The sequence below is a fragment of the Anser anser genome, assembly GCF_964211835.1.
Source record: "Anser anser genome assembly, chromosome: 5".
Classification (NCBI taxonomy): Eukaryota; Metazoa; Chordata; class Aves; order Anseriformes; family Anatidae; genus Anser; species Anser anser.
The window spans coordinates 64196494-64218408 of record NC_139725.1 but is presented as its reverse complement, the minus strand read 5'-3'; the positions used below and the strand labels follow the sequence as shown (position 1 = coordinate 64218408).

The following is a 21915-nucleotide window of genomic DNA, read 5'->3' as shown; positions in this document are numbered from 1 at the left end:
GGGGTATAATTTATACTTGTATAAGTTATAACTCTTATATACTTATAAATTGTACTGTGAAGGGGGGGGCGCTGACAGGAGCAGTGCCCGCCCTTCCCTCAGTCACCACAAAACAAGTTATGAGATTAAATTTACAAGATGGGGGTATAATTTATACTTGTATAAATTATAACTCTTATATACTTATAACTTGTACTGTGAAGGTGGAGAATTGGTACGTGAGGCAAGGACAGGGTGTGCTCGGATATAAACCTGGCTTGCTGCCCATCAGTTTTTTACCCGTTAAATGGCTTTATGCTCTCATAACGGAAAGAACCGACCTTCCGATACCGTGGTGTGTTTGTAGGTATTGTGTAGGTCCGTACACATTAATCACAGTATTGTAGGTACTGCCTAAAACACCTACAGCTTGTATGGGAACATACCAAACTATTGGTATATTACAATCACGTTCAGGTAAAAAAAAATAACCAAAAAAAACCAACCACCACACACAGGGATCGTACAGTCATTTATTTTTTTTACATTCATTATAAATAACATGTAAGTTGGTTCATCTTTCAGTTTTACATGATGTTGTAAGGACAATATATTACACTGGAACAAAACATAATAGAAAAAATATACAATTGTTCTCATTTATACAGAACACGTCAGCAATGACAGCATCTGACACAGCACAGGAGACCTAACAGGTAAAGGATGGAAAACCTGAGAGAAAGTAAAACTTTTTTTTTTTTACTTTTACTGAAAGTAAACTAGGGCATTTTACTCCTGACAGGTCCAGACTGTCTCCTATTCTACCTTACATACAATCTGGCTAAAATTACGTATGTTACAACCCTTTACTTCAATCAGAATTCAAAGAATTCTATTTTCTTTCTTTGTATTTAAAGTGGTAATTGGAGATTGTGAACCTTTGTGTCATTCCAAGTCGACACACAGCACTTCCACCTGTGTGAATTCAGTACACGTAACTTTAACTTGGACATATACTGCCTCTGCCTCTCCCTCCTCCTCTTCCCAAAATCCCAACCCTAGATACCTATGTGCCCTTATTTTCACAGTGATTCACAAAGCAAGAGTTGAATGCTTTTAAAACACCTTCTGGTAATAAAGTGGTTAATATCTTAATTGGTGAGACCTGTTGTAGGAATGAGGCCTAGTAACTCAGTGAGCTTTGACTGTCAGAATACCATTAAATACTTTGGTATCTTTAAAATGCCTATGCTGCACAGGGGACACATTCATGCACAAAAGACCACAAATGCTTAACGCTTACATGTTTATATGCTTATTTTCAGTAGCTTTAATTTTGTAGGAGTAGCTGCTCATCTTCTGAGCTGATGCAACGAACCAATAAGCAACACTACACTCGCTGGTAAGCAGCACTACCTTTGTCTGCGTTCCCTCCACTTGGGAAGGGATTGTCCTGAAAATTGTCCTGTAGCAACAAAAACAGTACAGTACAGAAAGGCTGTAGTGTATGTAATCACAAAAGGCACTTCTGAGAATTAATTCACACAAGTATTCCAGTGAAATTTGAGTTTTGTCTAAAAAATATTTGCCATTTTCTTCTTCCTCCATCCTTCTACTTTCTCCTGTGTTTAGGTTAATTTTTTGAAGCTAAGTGGAAAAAAAAGTGGAGCAACAGAGGATAGGGTGGGAAAAGGAGAAGTCAAAATCCCTTTTCTCTGCTTTTTCCTTGTATTCCAATGATAAAATCATATTTTGGCTTGTACTGGGCTCTAGAAATGTCTGATTAAAAAAAACAACAACAACAAAAAAAACAACTGGTAAGTACCAGGAGATTAAATGAATTGGGTAAGTAGCCTAGCCTTTAAAATGAGTAATGTGCCTAGCCTTTAAAATGAGTAATGTGAAATTAACTCCACAGTAGCTCAAGTGAAGTACTCACTTATGTCAGTGTTCAGACTTTGGTCACATACAGAGCATTATTACTAAATCTAGATCACCATATGAAGTAGCATTAAAATGTACTAGCTGATAATATAGTTCTGATCATCTGAACCTCACCTATGTTTCCTGAAGTATTTTAAAACTTTGTTAATTTCCATAGCATAAGCATGATTTTAGGGTGTGCTCAATTACCATATTGCTAACATACAGCCCTGGTACCCATACGCAGAGGTTTATTATAACTGATACCACTTACTGATTAATGTAAAAAGAAGAAAAGATCTCCCTACTTCAGATTTTGAAAGCAAGCTCCAATTTACGCCAATGCAATTTGTCAGTGTTTTTGCAGCCTGTGAAAAATGGGATATGTAAATCTCTGAGATTATGCAGACAAATAACCATTACAGGCATTTAGAATAGCATAGTAGTGAAATAATTTAAAAGGATTTTGTGTTACTCTAAGGTATTCCATTATTGTATTTCCATTTCCACTACGCTGCTTGCATAAAGGGATGGAGGAGGAGAGGGGAGAAGAGGAGGTCATATGCAGTGTGTATAGTTCAGTCTCTCAACCCTCCAAGCAGCAGGTAACCCTTCAGACATAGAGGGCATCCCCTACAGCCACATTCTAGTCAGTACCAAGTGAAAATAACGTTCAATAGGTTACTCAACAGCTTGCAGGCAGTCTTACCCCAGTGCCTGGGAGACATCTGGCTCATTACAAACGCTATTGTAACTGTCAACTTGCTGGTGGTCCCAGAGACAAAGAACCTTGCCCTCTTCCTCTGCAACCATGATGATGCATATATAAAGAGGTCCAGTTTCAAGTATTGCCAGTATGGTCCCTTTCACCAGTTTTATGTACGCTGCTTAAATATGTCTTACTGATGGAGGCAGGGCATTTGGAGGAAGGGCTAGCCTCTCCTTTAGACTGTAGTAATGGATTATATACAAGCTTGAGCATGCAGGCTCTTATTCAGCTACTTCTTTGTTGCACTTGCAGTTCCCTAGCCTCATAAACTCATCAAATAGGAGGTATTACGTGTCATTACAAACCTGGATGCTCTTCAGCCTTCACAACTACAACACTACTGCAGGTTGGTCTGGGAGTATTAAGGTAATACTCAAGCAATTTGGTTTAGCCTGCTCTTCTTAATGCATGCTTATCTTCATCTATTGACATTAATATCCACATGTATTATGTTGAAGGAAAGTAATTTAGGCTATTATTCCCTGAGTTTTTTGTATTCACATCAAATATGTTTCCTCACAATTAATTACAAACTTAGATTCTGTATCAGGACTTAGTACAAACGACATACCTTTCTAAATTATCACTCACGTCAAACGGAACTCTGCTTAAGTGGCAAAAGTTCACATCTGTGAGGCCTAAAGACAGGATTTCACTGAAGAAATCACTCAAATCCCCCTCTTCATTCTTCTGCCAGTTGTTTAACAAACATACTCCACTGCTTTACTCAATTTACAAGTTATATAAACTCACTTCTTCACTTCTGTTTAGTGACTCTTCCATTGTTTAGCATAACTAATTTCCACACACAAAAAATTAAGGCCTCTGCAATTTTTAAGTTGTCTGGCAGCACAGTTAAAAAAAAAAAAAAAAAAAAAAAGCAGTAGTCTTTATTTGCCATCTGGGAAATTTCTTCTGATAAAATATGGTTATGCTTAGTTGGATGCGGTAGTCTATTTACATATTTTTAAATGTTTTTTTTTTCCTTCCTTTTTTTTTTTTCTTCTGAGCTCTGCAGAAGAACAGCCACAAAGAAAAACCCAGATGCCTAATGCATAAGGTGGAGCATATTGCTTTACAGAAACTAGAATCAGATTGCAGGGTACAGATGACAACAGTAAAGTCTTGCTTTCAATAGCAATTACACTGACAGTGTTCAAGACTGACCCGTCAGTATTACTACATTTGGGCCATGAAGTACCCTAGAAAGCAAAAAGTATTTAGAGTTTTAATTCAATACCATAAGTTTGCATTAGACATTGGCTTCAATCTAGATAGATATAACCAATTCAGTAAATTCAGAATTTGTATTTTAAATGAAAACCAAAGTATCAAAATAAGTTAACCTAGAAAAACATCTGTATTTTTAAATACCAAAAATTACTTTTAGGCAAAATTTAGCAGAAAAATAGTTTGGGAGTAAACAAAAGATCTGTTGGCAGTGTCTGGTTTGGGATTTAGCTCTGCCATCTCCTTGGCGGCATCTGTTAACTAAAATTCACCAATACAAAAGGCAACATAGTGAAAAGCTGAAATATTAAAATTTCAGTAAAGTGCATGGGATTGCGGCATACTTAATGGCTTTGCTATGACCTTAACTCGGATGCTGAACTAAAAGATGGGGATGCCAAGTTCTTTACGATTTTATTGAGGTTGGCAATTTTTTCTTCTAGCAAATAGTTTTTCTTTTCAGCAGTTTTCTGGCGCTGTTCTGTCATCTCCAAAGCCTTCAGCAGTTGTGCATTCTCAACATAGAGATCCTTGACCATTGCATCTGCTTTAGTGTTCTTGGAAAGCTGAATTGTGAATGAAACAAAATTACTCAGCAAGTTAAAAGCAAAAGAAAAATTAAAAAGTAATTAAAAGCAAGAACAGTGCTGGGAATATAGGTAATGTGTTCACTGTAACATATTAAAGGAAGACAACCCACCCATTCATGCTATTTCCATTTGTCAAAAGCTATACATTTGTGAAGTCCTTATGGATGCCGTGAATGTTTTGAAACTGGAAAGACTTTGTGAGGATCTTGAAAGCTTGTGCAGATGTTGGAGTGCTGCAAATGACTTGTCTGTCAGATGAGTACTGCTTTACAGCGTTTGCCCTCTAAGGACAGGTCTACTTCACATACCCCGTGATCCCACAAAGATACTTCCCCAGAGGTTTGGACTGCCAGCTCCCCCTATAAAATTAGGGAGAGCACCTAGCACTTGTCTGCATGCTTTTGGGAACAGCCCTTTGGCAGGAGGCCCTGTCAGTGTAGCACTTCCTTAACGTGAGAGAGGAGACTGTACCACAGTAGAAAACCGATGTTCTCCCCACTGTTATCATGTCACGCCTTCTTAAGTGTTCAGAAGCCAGCTTTTCCTACGCTACCGGAAACTTCTGAAGAAGGCAGACCAGGGCAAGAACGGAAACCCCAAAATCATTTAAAGCAAAGGGTGTAATGGGGCAGTGGATGTGGAAAAATCCATTATTGTACACTAATCCCATCTGTATTCTTCAGGAAATTCTTTTCCCTCCTTTTCTAAGCAACTTTTCTAGTTAAGATACTTGGCCCAAATTTGGCATTTGTTTCCCAACTTTAAGTGTATCAGCATACTAAACATGCATGGCTGTCAGGAAATTAATGATTAGTGAATTTGGTCCCCAGTTTGGATTTTGGGGAAGTCTGGGGCAAGTATAGTGTACTTCAGCTCAGATTCATTAAAAGAGAAAGGAAAACTCCTTTAACTTTCTTTTCAGCAAGAATGATTTTGGCGGCTCGCCTAATTGTTTACAGAAGCAATGGGGAAGATTTGGGAAAAGAGCAAGAATGCTTACTTGTTCTTTCAGCTGATTTACTTTATCTTGGAGAAGCCTCTTCACAAGCCTTAGTTTCTGTTCAACATCCATCATACGTTCTTCCATCGTTTTCAGAAGCTGCTCATGACCCCCCTGGAAAGCAACAGGAGAATCAGTTAACAACGATCTGTTCCCATTCACCAGTCATCTTCCTTTCACTTTATGCGTAAGAAAAAAGTTGGCAATCCACGCTCAAGTCCATTTTAATGAGTCGACTAAGTTAATAAACAGCTCGTGGAAGCAAAATGTTATGGCAACATTTAAAGGACATTCACAGCATTAATGGATTTTTCCAAATCGAAGTTATATTTTAGATTAAGATCTAAGACAAATTGATATAAAATTCTGAGTTCCATCTTGACTGTGGTAATTAGATCTGGATAGCTTCCTTTTCTTGTTTTTAGGTGTTGCCATATACCTGCTGAACGTGGGAAACAATACCAATCAAAATTGTAGTGGCTTTAGGGGAAAAGAAAAAAAGTGAGGTCATAATGGTGTCACTTTGTGCAACTCTTCTGTGCCAAAGACACCTCAAAATTGAATAATATCCTAAAAAATCTAGGATGCTATTATCCCAAACTTGGTTTTTACTTTCTTCGGATTAGTTGTAGATAGATAATGCTTCTGAATACTCTAACATGCTTTTGCTGCTTTCCTTCAGTGAAGTGATGGACAATCTAACTAAAAGGATTGTCATGAGAGTGCCTGTTACGCCAGCAGTTGAGAGGGATTTTCCCAAATAAATTAGAAACACCAGGAACTATAAGGAGTTACAATCCACTTCCCAGTGGTCATTGTCATGCTATCGATGCTAACGTTAGGAAGTCATCTGAAAAGATTACTTTGAGAAAGCACTAACCTTCTCCCTAAAACAAAATACCTTCAAAACCAAAGTACCTTCATATTTCTGGGGGGAGAATAAATGAAAAAACCCTGAGGAAGGAGACCAGTTCAAGAAGTTGGTTGTTCATCTAAACCACTGTAGAAAGACCCTCTTGGATTGATTGAAGTCCACTCAATGTAGTTGTTGGAACACCAGAAACTCTTTAAACCTTTGTATGGGGTTATACAATTACTTTGCTTGTGAAGAAATTGAAAAAAGTTACATTAGAGCTGTACAGAAAGCAGTTTTAAAGTGTTGCTGGACAAGAGATATTTCCAGGTTAATAAAAGTACTACTAAGCAGAATTTGCAAGGGACTTTCTAAACAAATTATCTTCAGCTATCTTCTGTAATTTGATTGGAATTCAAAAACATGGCTGAACATAACATTCTTGCTGGTTACAGGAACCTTGAGGGAGTAGGTCAGTGGAATCTAAGAACTAGTGGTCTCAACATCTGTGATCCTTGTTGTTTGGCTTAAAGTTAATTTGAGAATGTTCTGCCTAATTTCATATTATTGCGTGTTTAATGGGAAAAGCCAGCTCAAGCATTAGCTTTAAGGTCATTAAGATAAGCAAAATGATCGTTGAAAGGAAACAGCTGAAAAGGTTCATGGCTCCCAACTAGAAAAAACATAGGTCTTAAAGCAGTGGTGGTAGACCTCAAATTACTAGGGAAAAGAAATGTCATTTAATCTAGTAATTTGAGACCAAAGAAAATCACCAAGGAATGCCTTCAGAGAAAAAAAAAGTCTGTTAATAATTTTCCCCTTTTCTGGAACTACCATTTTTACTTTATGGTCACAGCAGAAAGATATGTCTACATATTCTGGACATTCTTTTCTCAAGTGTGGGTCTGCTGGGGAAGCAGCGTATCTGTATGTAAGTATGTCCCGTACTGAAAAACCTTCCCAGAAGTCATAGAACAGAACCACAGGATGGTCTGGGCTGGAAGGGACCTTACGGCCCATCTAATTCCAGCCCCTGACAGGGGCAGGGACCCCTGCTCCCAGCCCCATCCAGCCTGGAGGCCTTGGGCAGCCTGCACCAGGGCTTCAGCACCCTCAGCGTGAAGTCCTGATAAGATGATCCTCAATATCAATGACATTGTCTAAATCTGTTAATTCTTTGTCATAAAGCTGGGACTATTGATACCATTAAGACAAGAGACATTATGTTTAAAAAAAATTTTATTTTTCATTTACATCAAAAAGTGTCATCTTTCCCTGTTAAAAAAAGTTTATACATCTTTTACAAAAATGCAGTATAAATACCTCAGATTTTCTTCAAGTCTCATATAAAATTAATGCCATTTGAGAAAAATAGTCTCTTTCCCCGTTGAACAAATCCACATTTTAAATAACATAAATAGAAACGATTTGTAACAAATTAAAAAGGACAGCTTATGAACTTTCACAAAATAGCTTCTAGACAAATAAATAGGAAATAACACTGTGGAGACTTTTTTTTTTTTATAAAAAAAGCACAACATTTGATCCTCAAGTTTCTCAGCTTATGCCAGTTCGTATGTTTGTGTGTGTTTATCATGGTAAGGAATGAGATCATAAGCAGCCAAGCTGTCAGAGGTGCCCGATCCTCCTGTAGGAATCTGCATGCACTGCTCGCTGCTCCGGTAGCAAGGCCTAGAGAAAGAAGGCAAGTGGGATACTTCACCCTGATATCCAGATTTTCTTTTAAATATGTATGTTTACTTAAAGCAAACCACCAATACAAGCTAAGCAAGCAACACAAGACATAAAACACACAAGAAAACATGCAGAGTATCACATATTTCTCTGAATACCAGTATTAGCGCTACACAAATGCAATTAAGGAAATATTCAGGATGCATTTCCTAGACGTAAGGTCTCTGAAGAGGGCTTATCCACATTTTTGGGGGATTAAGATCAGTAACAGTAATTAAGTGCAATTAGCAAAGCAGATAAGTTTCTTAAGAGGAAATTATCTGCTGCTATATATAGTCTCACAGATTGCCAAACCGCATTTGTGAAAAACGCAGTCCAACTGACCTCCTTTGAAAACTTGCTTGCATTTCTATTTTAAACTTAGTCGCAAGTCTTTTCTTGAGAGAGAACAAGCTGTTGGGCCGGAGGTTGAGTTTTCAAATTAAGACCTGAATAAAGGGGGAGTTGAGCAACTCAAAGTAGTCGAAACAAAAATATGGGTTAGCAGAGGTTGTAAGGGAACTTGGGAAAACCTCAGGTCACTAACAGGCCCACAGCTCTAGTTACTGAGCAAGGAAAGGGAGAAGGGGAAGGGAAAAGGAGTGCAGCAATTGCTATTGCGCAGCAGGGATCACAGCGCTAGCCGCAGCAGCCGCGGTCATCTGTAATTCAGAAGAGTGCAGACAGGTCACCACAGGAGAGGAGGCTGAGGAGTTTTATTTTGGTGAAGTTTGAATTGTAACCTCGGTGGACAACAGCTGACACTGACTGTAATACAAGTGAGAACACAGACCACCATGATCGGAAAGCAAATGGAAGTTGCAGAGCATGAGGAAGACACAGGAATACCAAAGAGGAGGAGAACTTTGGATACCTGAAAGGAGAAAGGTGCAGAGTGCAAAGCAGTAGCAGCAAAACTAGGTAGTTAAATTTACATAGAAAGCACAGCCAACCTGACGTTGTACTCACTGGAGAAAAGATGATGAAGGGGGGTTAGGGTGCAATTTCTCAACATGCTAAAGGGAACATTAAAGTGGACATAAGCTCAACTAGATGTTAACCCTAGAAATCAGGACCATACAATCATTGAGATTGGAAAAGACCTTTAAGATCATCTGGTCCAACCTTTAACCTGGTATTGCTGAGTCCACCAGTAAACCACGTCCCTTAGCTCTACACCTACACATTTTCTGAAGACCTCCAGGGATGGTGACTCAACTACTTCCCTGGGCAGCCTGTTCCAAGACTTCACAACCCTTTCAGTGAGGAAATTTTTCCTAATATGCAACCAATGATGATGAATTAAAAATAGAATCAACGTGAATTAAAGCATGATGTGCTTAAAGAAATGTTTCAGTTTGTCTCAGCTTAAAGTACTGACAAATTTAGCCTTTTTTAATTGCTGTAGAATGCATGTTTAACAACGATTTTAGAAAGTTATGTAGTTAGAAAGTTATGTAATAAAGCTCTTGAAAACAGCTGTAGGAGACGTTATAAACTGGGAGCTTGTTGATATCCATTCACTTTAAGCAAAAATCAATATAAAAAGTTAAAAGGATTAAGTATGTTGACAGCAAATACTTGCAAAACCTCTCTAAAAGGATTTTTAAATTCATGAAGCCTTCTAGGATAAAAGGTTTTTACGGGAAACATAAGTGATGCATCTGTAGAACTACAAGTTCCGGGATGTGACTAGTTTGCAAATTGTTTCTCAGGCTTTCAAAGGCAAAATTACAAAATGACTCCTAATGCAATTCACAGCACATTCATTTGCAGATGCTACTGCTGTAATATGGCTTTTATTGATTTCAAAATTAAACTGCATGCTCTGCTTTCTAGGGTATGTGACCAAGCGCATTAACCTGTAGTAATGCATTTCCATCAGGACTCAGCTGAAAGTGAGAGAACCTTATAATTGATTTTTTTCTTATCCTATATTATTTGTTGTTAAGCTCATTTTTTGAAGGAGAAACATTCCATTTAATGCCTTTATTAAAAATACAATCTTACTCCAAGTTTTGTAGGCTTTAGAAACTATTACTGCATATATTCTTTCTCCATGACTTTTTTTCCCCAAAATACCCTATTTATGGTATGATAGTATGATTATGCATGGTCAGAATTTTCGAACTTCAGTCTTGAACTTTTCTATACATATATATTTTTATATATTTTATAAAATGCAACAACAACCTGAGTGTAAAACAAAGGGTTTTTTTTCTACTAACAGATTAAAAGCTTAAATAAAACACTGACATTTTTATTAGAACTTTATCTTTTCTTATAAAATAATAATACAACTTGATCTTAAAACATATGGCCAGAGCTGAGGCTTTAGAGATCTGGTTACTTTTTGAAGAAACAAGTCATTTGACAAGCCTAATTTAATTTTTTTTTTTTATGGGAGATGCAAAATTTTCTACCAGAGCTTATTATTCTTACCTATAAGCTTCTTACCTATAACCTTACATGTTAAAATACTAGAAGTAACTCAGCCCAATATGTGCACTGACTGCATTCTTCCTTGGAATTAGATTGTTTTCTCTCAGAAACGCCAATGATGAAGTCTCTGTATAACAGTAACAGTGTTATCCAAACAATGCCCTGTCATGACCAAATAATGCAGATGGGCTGACCCTATAAAAAAGGACTTTTGTTTGTATTATGCTCTACTACATTTGACAGCAAAATTCTGTGTAACAGCAACAGCCAAAACAAATGTTTTATATTTGATGTATGTGTGCTTGTGCAACATGTGGCATAGGGTATTTTTTCAAAACAGTGGTTCCAGACATGGACATTAGGTAAAGAAAAAACTAAAAACACTTACTGCACATTGATCGGAAGGAGAAAAGCCAGTTGAACGTGGATATGAGTGATTTTATTTCAAGAAGGGGACTTCAGAAATGAGCTATGACTTAAGCAATATACGCTAAATGTCAAAGATGTACGAAACAAACCTTTGTTAGAATGAATTCTAATTTTTGAACTGGCATAAACAGAGAATGGATCTCATCCAACTGAAAAAAAAACAGTCAACTAACCAAACACCCTTCTAAAGTTGTAACCTGCAGAGAAACGAGGGCTTTACCTGTTGCATGTTTGTTTCAGAGGGTCTGCTTTCAAGTTCTTCCTGAAGACGTTGACTCCTCCTCTCTGCTTGTAGTAGCTGGTGTTGGAGCTGCAGGAACTGGTCCTTGGGCACCACGGCACAGCCTTGCTGCTGGAGCTCCCAGGGGTGCGGTGGCTGGCTAAGCATCACGCTGCTGCTCGAGTGTAGCATCTGAACAGCAAAACACATCGCCATCAGCAGAAAGCAGCGCTGCAGATCGCACAAGCTGTTTTTCAGAGTTTCTTCTGCATGATATGTGATTCACTAGACATCAGCTTAGTCTTAAATAATTCCTTGTACACGAGAGAAACAAGCCTGAAGTCAGTAACAGAAGATAAACTCCTCTTTTCACTGAGAAAGACGTCTCTCTCTCTGTAGCTCTACAGTCGAAGTCTAAAGGAGAGTGAACTTTGATTCATAATTTCAGACCTGACCTGTAATTCACTGAATTTCTGATGAAATCATGTCAAACTTAAACGGGCCTGTGGTGAGCTTTAACTTGACTATTCCTTGTTAGTTTTCACCTTGACCTTAGCAATTCTTTTAAAAATAATATCTAGTTACAAATAAAAGCGCTAGCACGAGGCAGGCCGTTGTCCACCAGTGCTGCCCATTTCTAGTCTTTAATTTAGGACGGAAAGGTAAGTTCCCTATATAGAAAACTTGTTTTCCTTTCGTGTATGGTGATTTAAGTAATTTCATGCTATCTGATACATTATATTCAAAATCCAGTATTTAGAATCCCACATATCTTTCTTTATGTTCACTACTGTAGAAATCTCAGCGCATTTTATGATTTTCATTTAGAGTCACACCACAAGCAGAGCCTGATAGAAATTCTGGAGTCTTAAGCGACTGTGCTGCATAAGCAAAAGCGTACCTGGAGGGGCCCTTGAGAGATGCATGCATGTAGTAACCTGAAGTAGTTTAATTCCCAACTTAAGTCTTGCTTTCATTAAAAAGGTTTCTGCACGTAACAAGTCTGTTATATAAAAGGTAGTTATTGCCAGCATAGAGTCTGCACATACTGGGTGTCCTTTGTGAAGTTACACCAATGAAAAAGCTTCTGTAGTAGTAGGACTAGGCCACTCACATGTAATATTTCACATTCATAATCATCCTTGCTGTAGCAAGAAGAGCATTTAAGAACAGACTTGTCTGAAAAGGTTTAACTTTCTCACATCTTTTAGCTAAGTGCTGCTGCCAAACAATGCCATGACAGTTACTGGATGAAGGTGGGTAGAGAATTCAGGCACTTCTGGAATTACCTCACTATGGTAGCATTGTAACTACAAGAGACAGATAAACTATCCCAGAATTAGATGAACTTTTGGACAATATTATGAATTAAGATTGTTTTGTGTGATTTTCTCAACTAAAATAAAATCCAGGTAAGACTACTTCACAGCTGTAACAAGTTAGAATACTAAAAAGAAACCACCTTAAACTACACAGTAAAACCCCCGATGTTTCAGGCAAGCCATTTTGCAGCTTGAATTTGCATAAGATTAATGCTTTCTTCCTGTAAAGATCATTCTTCCTGTAAAAGTCAGTTAACCGTATCATAAAACGCTCCCTCATTATCTCATAACCATTACTCTGGTCCCTTAGGAAAAGGTCTGTGAGACTGTGTTAGTGGTATTACTTTTCCTTTCGCAAATGCTGTAATTAAGGGCTCAATTAGTAACCGTAGTTCAATTATTGAGTTCATCTATAATGGAATCAACTATAAGCATTTCTCATAATGGTGTAGTTTTGGTATCAGGGGTACTGCTCTAATGTAGACATAGTATTGGCCTGTTTGAAGTGTGGTAATGTTAGTGCCTGGCCATGTTAGTGTCCGTTCACCTCTGCTGGCCCAAGTAAACAGAATATAGGCTTAAATATGTATAATATTTTAAAATACTTAAGAAAATACAACTTTTTTTTTAAATCTATTAGTAGGTTCTCCTGAATCAACTTGTCTGTAAAGGACCTGTTCTTTTACTGGCAATGTAAATCACAGAAATAATGGAATTTCAGTGGAGTTTGTTTAGGGTTTCATATGATGTTGTAAAGCACATGAGTATCTAATGAACGTGCTGATGAAACAATCAATGTTAACAACATCTTCAAAATAAATACCGGTTGCATGGTTAATGAAAACAATGTAGTTTTGCCATATTCAGCTGTGGAAGGAAGCAGAACAGTAACGAACTTGCTAAACTATTAGGGATGACACTGAGTGCGGTCACACATCAAGTATTGAGGAAACATTTGACAGTCTGGTCAAAAAGCATGCAGGATGTCAGAGGTAAATATGACAACACCTTCAAGCCTCACAGTCATTGGGTTAGAAGGAAGGGGTTGAGCCACTTTTCATTTTCTCACGATCAGTTTAATTCTTTGGAATGCAATTGCTCATTTCTCCATTTTCACAGTAGTGCCTTACAAACATGCAGCTTTTTGCCTACAGAATCAAATCACAGACATGTGCTAGCCACACCAAATTAGTTCAGCTGCCAAAGTAAGAATGGAACATTAAAATGAATAGTGGCTTCTTTGCTTAAAAGACACATGGAATAGAAATCCATAAAAGACAAAGTGTTTTCTCCATGCTATGGTAGTACATTGAAAATGATTGCTCTACCTTCGCACACTATTTCAGAAAGAGAACTGCACCCTTCTCTGCTAGTTCCAACCACTGAGCTCTAGACAGGTTAGCCACGAACAAAAGGAGAACAGGCACAAAAGAGAAAGTTAGAAGTCAAAGCGTTAAGTGAATGTTATACACACCTGTTGGGAAAATGTTATCAGAAGTAACAAAAATCCTGCATGGGTGAAATACAAAGTTTTGGGAGGAAATGCAATTCCTCGCTTGATGTTTATACTGAAGGAATTAACAGTGTTTAGATTTTTCCCAAAGCAATATTAAGAATGCATAAAAGCACAGCATATAAAAACTGTTGTCAGTAACTTGTCAAGATCTTTTCTAATTGAGTTTTTAATAATTTTACAGCTAATTACACAGTATATTCAGTATAACATGTTTCCCATTCACTTACTGGATATTTTTAAGGGCTGTAAAAGCCTCATCTTGAAGATACTTTAATTTATGGAACATGCCAAAACTTTGAGGGGGTTAAGTTATGTTTTAAGACTCAAATTCAGACAAAATTGCAGAGACAGCTCCCAGGTCAGTCCTGACCACAGGGGATAAAGTAACTTCAGTTAAGCTTTTCTGTTCCTGTAGCCACCATCACCAAAGAATTCAGCAGTTTCCATAACACACGATCCATCTCCAGCTACACCAAGCAAACCTTCACATTTACGGCAGGCTTTTGAAGAGTCTCAGTTGAAGTTTTCACTCATGCCTTTAGATTAACAGAAAGTTGCATAAATTGTTATTTGATTATGCTCTAGATAAACTAGCAAGGCTTCAATTCAGCAAATTATTCCCATAGTATATGAGAACAGGTTTCTACGTTAAGAGCACCATTATGCAAATATTAGTTAAGAAACTTGAGGTTACATGTTTTAGGAAGGAAGAGGGAAGTGTTAGCCTTGCCTCAAACACGGAAGCAAATTTCTTCACTATTTGACTTTGTATCTGAGATCTTACGTGGATTATGGTAAGCCAGTGTGCTTCATGTTTGTCACACTAACATTGATCATAAAAGATTATATTATTATTAGTGATCAATTCTAGTTTCAATCAGTTTCCCCCTGAAGAGGATATTTTTTTGGAAATATATTCACAGATTCAGTGAGATACTGATAAACCTCCCCACTACAGTCAGTACAGTCAACACCTATTGAACAGTACCTCCATTAACTGATCATCCAGTTTGACTTGCTTTTTTCTTAGCCCTTCATTTTCTGAGCTTGTTTCCAATTCATGTTCAAGAGAATTCATCTGGCTGATCTACGAAAGACAGGAAGTTTCCTTAGAAAGGCGGTAGTTTCCTTTCATCTGTTGCGTTCAATATGCAAGTCATGAGTCATTGCACATCCAGACAATTCATGATTAAAAGATTAAGTATTTGGACAAGCATAATGCTTTGTTAAAAGCTGTGTCTAAGGTAATGTTACACAGCGTGGCTGACAAAAGTGTCAAATAATAGGTAGGGTAAGCTGATTTTCAATTTAAATGTGGTAATGCTAGCATATGAGCACTGCGTGCTGCAGAGCACTTGGAAAGGCTGCATTTTTATTTTCTATGTTCCCATGCTCCACCACTGAACTGTTTGTGCCAAGCAGAAGTCCTACAGCATACTGGCACTCCGACAGCCCCACCACAGAAGCACAGGAGACTGTGGGCTCCTTGGGACAGGAATTTGTAAAAAGACATGGAGCACAAAGCTCGGAGTAAAAGAAAGTTGCAGCTTTCCATCTCTGAGAGCTGTTGTGATAAGCACAGCACTGACTCACACATTTACCATCTGAAACTAACCTTCCTATTTGCAGATGACAACTCCTTCTGAAGCTGTTCACACTCTCTCTTCAAGCTTAATTTCTCTTGCTCTATGGCTTTGACAATACCTGACTGGCTTTGATGCTTTTGGTGCTTCAGGGAAAGGATGGTGGATTCCAGCTGTCGGATCTAGAGAGACCAGAGATGAACAAATGTGGAAAGGCATTCCAAACCATTCAAAGCCTGCTTCATAAAGGCATTTCCAGTAGGTCAAAACTGACATTGCACTGTGAATCAATTGCATCTACTTAATTTACGATATCAAGTATCAACCTATTTCAGACTCATAACAGATTCTGGTATTTTTGACGTTTTAGCTTTGAGCATCATGTCTTCCCTTCCCTCTCTCCATAATCTGCCTAATAGTGTGAGCTAAGAAATTAAACATGACTAATGCTAGGAGTATGAAGAATGTTTTTAAAAAATGGTAATAACTGAAAGTTAGACCAGAATCTTAGACAAGAGTCACCAGGATTTTCTTTAAAAAAAAGAGCCATTGCTTGAACTATCGTAAGAGTGCCTGCCTACTCAGTGCAGGTAGGAAGGAAAGCCACCCCACGATGCCTTCTTTCTACTAAAGTTTCTACCCAAAACTCATGGGCAGCATTCCTCTTCTGCACTACCCGCTGCAAAATAAGGATCACCGAGCATTGCCTTGCGTGAGCGCCTGCCCTCGTGATCTGGGGGCTCGCCGAGGTTACCTTCTCCCTGGCGAGGACCAGGTCGGCGGTGGTGCTGTGGACCTCCCTCCGCAGCCGCTCGTTCTCCTGCCCGAGCTGCTGCTGCTCCGGCTCGTCCTGCTGCGAACGCCTCTGCTGCTCCTGCGGCCCTGGGGAAGGCACAGCCCGCTCGAGGACCCGGTTCTTAAGACAGACAGAATTGCAGGGTTAGGCCTTAAACAAAGAAGCAGACATTTGCTCTCTTCAGGCGGGTTTTAAGTAGGCTTTCAGTAGCTGCAGACCAAAAGCACAGGATTCCCGTCTTCCCCCCAGCCTAGGCACCATTTTCCCATAAAAACCCAATATGCTAATCACGGTGCAAAGCCAAGTGCTTCCTGAAGTGCTTCCCTCTGCTAAAATCACAGATACAGCCATGCACCAGCATGGTTACTGCGAGTGAACACAGTTCGACGATACAAAACGGCAATTTGCACTCTATTTCACAGCCTCATCAAGCAAATAATAGAACTCCATTATATATTATTCAGTAATAGCTGTAATTTAGTTCCTGTTGTACAGTCCTGAAGCACTCTCTTCTCCATGTGGACATTAAATATTCCTTTAATTACATAGCAAACAAGCCAAATTAGTGTCTGAATTCATAACACCAATCACGAGACTGCTGTCTGCAACCTCCTTCAGTTACAGTTCCTCATCAGCTCAGAAAGGCTGCTACAATACCGTGCCTTTCAGAAACAAATTTCAAAATTAGACCTCCCTGTCAATTACTAGCTTTGTTGTTGATACACTTACAGTCTGTTATGTGTAAATTCATATTACCCACTGCTTTATTTTTTTTTGAAAAGAGTTTGTTCTGGGGAAGAAGAATAAAGGCTCTTAGAAAATGGACTGATCATGGCCTGCCATCACATTTAGACATAAGTAAATCACTGCTATGTAGAACATTACAGAACTACTCTTAGTCAACTATTTTAAAACTGAAAACCAAAACAGAAAATATCATTAGAACAGGACTTTTTTGTACTCTTCTCCTTTTAGCTGTTTTTGTTAGCTTTTTATCACTTGTGTTTACAAAAGAGTCAATAATTACACAATTCAGAGTCTGCTTGCTCAGATCCGCAGCTCTACTTGTGTCCTTTTAGTGAGCAAGCTAACCCTCCAAAAAATAAGTGGGCTACAGTGACAGGCTACAGAAGAGCAGCAACTAGCTGCTATTAAATTGGTAATTTGAATCTGAAAATATGACAAGTGGAGTTGACCAAATTGCAGGCCCTTGAAGCCAGTTACCTTTTCGTTGGCATTCTGCAGTTGCTTGTGTAAAGACATCACTTCTTGTTCAAGAGTTTCCTTCTCCTGCCGCGCCGCCCGTAGGTCCGATTTCAGGCGGGACATCTGGAGGTTGGTGTTTTGCAGCGTTTCATCTAGACTCTGAACCTGTAACGGGCAGGAACACAACTTCATGTTTGCTGTACCTTGCTGTACCAAGACTTGTCGTGAGCTTGGTCCGCTGAGGGGTACATATGCCACAAGTCACAGGGATTTGGCCGCTGTCTGTTGGAAGGGGTAAAGGAAACGGTGACAGCCCACCTCCTGAAAATGCTAAATGATTCCCTGAATTTCTGCTTGAAGTTAGCCACAAACTCTTAAACATGGCTGAAATACTGTACTCAGATATGCATTTTCCACCCCCGAATATTTCCTGTGATATGCTGGGAAAAGGAGATTCCTTTTGAATTATTTATTCTTGGCAGCCCGTGGCCCAGAAGAATCAAGAAAAGCCAAGCAAATGGCCATTTGTTCTCCCTTGACTGTTAAGAAGCAAACCACCACAAGAAAGGAAGGAGCAGAATCTCTGTAGCGTTCTAGGGATCGCTGGGCTGAATGAATTGGCAAAGGGAACTTGGCTGTAGATGCAAAACAGCTTATTCCTGGGGGCAGGGGAGAGAGATCTCATTTAACAAGTTTCCTCTTGTCCTTTAAGAACGTCACTTTGAAAGCCCATCAGTGTCCATTCTTAGCTGCACGAAGCCTTTGAGCGTATTAGAAGACGACTGTTTTTAGGAAAAAAGCACTACAAGAGATTAAGAAATGCTTTTGATTTGGGGCTACAACAAAACCCACTTTTATACCTTTTCTTGTGCAACCGTGAGCTGTGTTTTCAGTGTCTGACTCTGTTGTTCCCAGGACTTCTGTTCCTGCTTCAGGCTGCCGACTGCATTCTCTAAGAAGCTTACTTTAGCTACCTGAAATAAGATTACATCGGTAAGCCCGAACCATTCAGGATCTTCTTTAACTCCATTTGACTTTGGGAGTTAAGCTAGATGGAGTTACAGCTATGCAAAGAAAGTGCAGGAAAGCAAAAAACCCTCAGCTCCCTGCCCGAATCTCCACACAACAGGACCATTATTTATGGCGTGCCTACTACGCTGCTCCAGTTCAGAGCTCCAATACATCAGAGCTGCAATAAGTGCAAGAACACTGTCTTCCTTGTCCTGCTACAATATTTATATCCAGCCCTCTGTTCCTTGCAATGTTTGGAATTTGCTACGTAATCAAATTACAGTAAAGCTGTGCTCCAAAAGCTCTCTAAAAGCAGCAAGGGTAAAAAGGCAATGGCAATAAATCCTTTATTCGTCCTGAAGGTAAGAAAAATCAATGTAGTTTTACAGGTTAGAGTGATGGAGATCATGGTTTAATAATTTTAGCACCTTGTTACAGCATGTAGGAGTGACATGGGTTTGCAGTTCTGTCTTACCTTATCGATGCATCTGTTTAATTCCTCACTCAGGGCTTCTTTCTCTTTCAGCAGCTTTTCATTTTTAGCAATTAAGCTGGAAACTTCATTTTGAAGGTCAGAGAGATCAGGACGTCTGGGCAGCTGTGGAAAACAACTGTAAGTCAAGTTTCTGTGCTGTTTCAGAATTTTGCCTGCGAGTGTCACACAAAGCTTTCTCCCCTCCTCAGAGCCAAGCATCATGTTCCAGACAGAGCAGAAAAGATGGGAGCAGACTGCAAGCTGCTTCATGACTGATCATATGAATATCACTCAGGATCCAAGACACCCTTCCTGTAAGAACAATGCTAAGGACACCTAAATCACCCTGCAACCCCTCAGATTTGTGTTAAGGCTCCTGCAAGTCACAGGCCAGCAGACAGATGCTGTGCCTCTTACATGAGTTGTATTAGCATAAAAACCCTAATAGGATCATCCCTCTGGGTTGTATGACACCAATTGCATTGAGAAGTGAACCTTCCATATACCTAATTTCCATTGTGTGTATTTATGGTGTTTTTTTTTTTTTAAATAACCGTAACAGATTGGGAATTCTCCTTCCTGCAGCTCAATGTCAGTGTTCCTCTTATAACCTTGACGAGGTGGATAAGGTTTTGGGTTTCTCCTTCCAGGGAAGGGGAAAAAATACCATACAGATGACTTCTGATCTCTTTCCCAGTTGACAGAGTGCTTTAGCTTAGTCTGCCTGCTCCTGGGTGATTTGGTCTCTGTTCAATCTTCTGTCTTTAATTACACTCAAGCCACAATTCACTGTACTGAATATGCCTCATCTGCTTTTGCTTTTTAAGACCATTATAAATACAAAGCATTAGGAACATCAAATGAGTGCTTTACTCTAAAGAAAATGACTTTGGCACCCTAATCAGGAGGGCTAACTCATTTGTGCCCTTCATTATCTATGATTATTAGCATGTATTTACAGCCAAATGAGCCATGCTCATATGGGCAACAACGAAGTCCTCCAGGAAATTATCTTTTTAAGTTCTGAGCTGTTGAAGCCTCCAGGCAGCAGCACTCTTAATGCTGCACCTCTGCTAGAGGATGTGCTGGAGGACACCAGTCCTCTTGTGGACCTAGATGGATGTCAGGGACTGCTCCGTGGCTGGAGGATGTTCCCCCTGCCCATCCCACCCACGCAACCTAGAAAAGCCTGGTATATTGCTTGATTAGAACTTTAAATTTTTGGTCTTCATTGCTGAAGTCCATCTGTGAAGATCCACTGCTCTGGAATACCTTTTGGCAAAGGCTAAGTGAAACCAACCTTACGCAAACAATTGCGCATCATGCTGGGAGGTTTTTTCAATAAGATTTATATTCCTCTAGTGTTGTAACGTTTTGTTCGATAAATTAACTATTGAAGATAAATATAAATTAACTATTTCCAACTCAGTCAAGAAAGCAGAACACATGAGACAGCCAGCAGGATGGTGGCTCTAACCCCATCACCTGATGGTACTGGGCAGGCTGCCGTACCTGTTTTGTCTTCTCTAGTTCCTGCTTGAGGATGTGGTTTTCCTGCTCCAATATATGAGCCTGAACTTTGGTTTTCGACAGCTCCATCTCCAAGGAGGACACCATATCTGATGACTGCAAACAGTAAAAGCTCAGATTTCAGCTTGGGAGACAGAGTAACAAAGATTAACCTGAGGATGCTACAGCCAGTGGGTTAGAGGTGGGATACACTGGGCTGAACAGAACAGGCATGCTGGAAAATGCAGGTGAAAGTATTTGTCATCACTAGCCTCCATTTTCAAGGCAGAACTGCACCCTTCTATTTCTTTGCAGCAGCCAGAAAGCAGGTGCTGCCACACTTTCCCTCCACCCCTACTGCTGCATGCATGGACATTTGCAGTAAGTGCTAGGAAAAGTTCAGATTTGAAAGACCACACACGGCTTGAGAAAGGGATGCTAATTCCTAAAGGTTCAGTTGTTTCACACCACTAGAGACACTTATCCTGTACCTTTACTTTAGCGTTTTCCAGTTCCTCTTTCAGTACCAGTCTCTCCTTTTCCCATTCTTCCAGCGTACACTTTCCTGCTTCCCTTTCCTTTTGCTTGAGCACCCTCGCCAGCTGTTGGTTAAGATCCTGCACATCTGCTTGGCTTTTGGAGTTCCTCTGGCTCAGTTCTGTGTTTTCAGAGTCCAGCTGCTGGTTCCTGGTCTTCAGATCTGCTACCTGAAGTGGGACGGCAGCGTCAGTTAGGACTATTTCTGCATTGGATGGCAGGGTTTTTGTTTGTTTTAATCCATTTCCTTTCTGTTCGGGTGATTAAAAAGAAAAGCTGACAAACGTCACCCCAATTCATTGGCCCAGCCACGGAGACAGAATCCCAGAACGGTGACTCAATGGTGTGACAGCAGATAACTGCCTGCGCTCCATGTAACAGTCACTACCCCAGCAACACTGCTTTATTTCCCTATAACCTATTGAACTTGCTCCACGCCCCAGTATTAAGGCCAAATCAAGAAGACCCCTATGTAAGAAGGGTAGGACTGCTGCTGATGGCACGCTGCATGCAGCCTCACAAACTTAATTTCTTAGAATTGGCCTCAGATATATCAGTTCTACCTGGCATACCTCTCAGTTCCTTCTTCCCTTTTCCATGCTGGTATAAGTATTTTTAGTGTTATGCTGACAAGCTATGAGATTATCCTGAGCAATAGAGAATTTTACTGAGAAATACCGCAAGGAACATGGCTGTAAAACCTACTTAAACCTTCTATTACTTGCCTAGCACAGTGAACCTCCCTTTAAACAAAAGCAGTGAAGTCTCACGGATGTGAGCAAAAGGTCACT

General features: G+C 39.5%; 1 protein-coding gene across 8 annotated transcripts in view; it reads right to left on the bottom strand.

Annotated features, from left to right (window-relative positions):
* Positions 1–498: 498 nt before the first annotated feature.
* The window catches only part of NIN (ninein), a 61074-nt gene continuing 39657 nt past the window's right edge, over positions 499–21915 (bottom strand). For 4 of the 8 annotated variants that reach the window (XM_083839176.1, XM_083839175.1, XM_083839181.1 and 1 more), the window contains 11 exons: positions 21079–21294; positions 20591–20704; positions 19079–19201; positions 18453–18566; positions 17611–17757; positions 16345–16506; positions 15623–15772; positions 14996–15094; positions 11170–11361; positions 5492–5605; positions 499–4467 (listed from right to left, as the gene is read on the bottom strand). In XM_083839176.1, the coding sequence (XP_083695302.1) occupies positions 4258–4467; positions 5492–5605; positions 11170–11361; positions 14996–15094; positions 15623–15772; positions 16345–16506; positions 17611–17757; positions 18453–18566; positions 19079–19201; positions 20591–20704; positions 21079–21294 (1641 nt within the window). In that variant the 3' untranslated portion in view covers positions 499–4257. The other 4 variants (XR_014585364.1, XM_083839178.1, XM_083839179.1 and 1 more) reach the window with 4 other exon arrangements.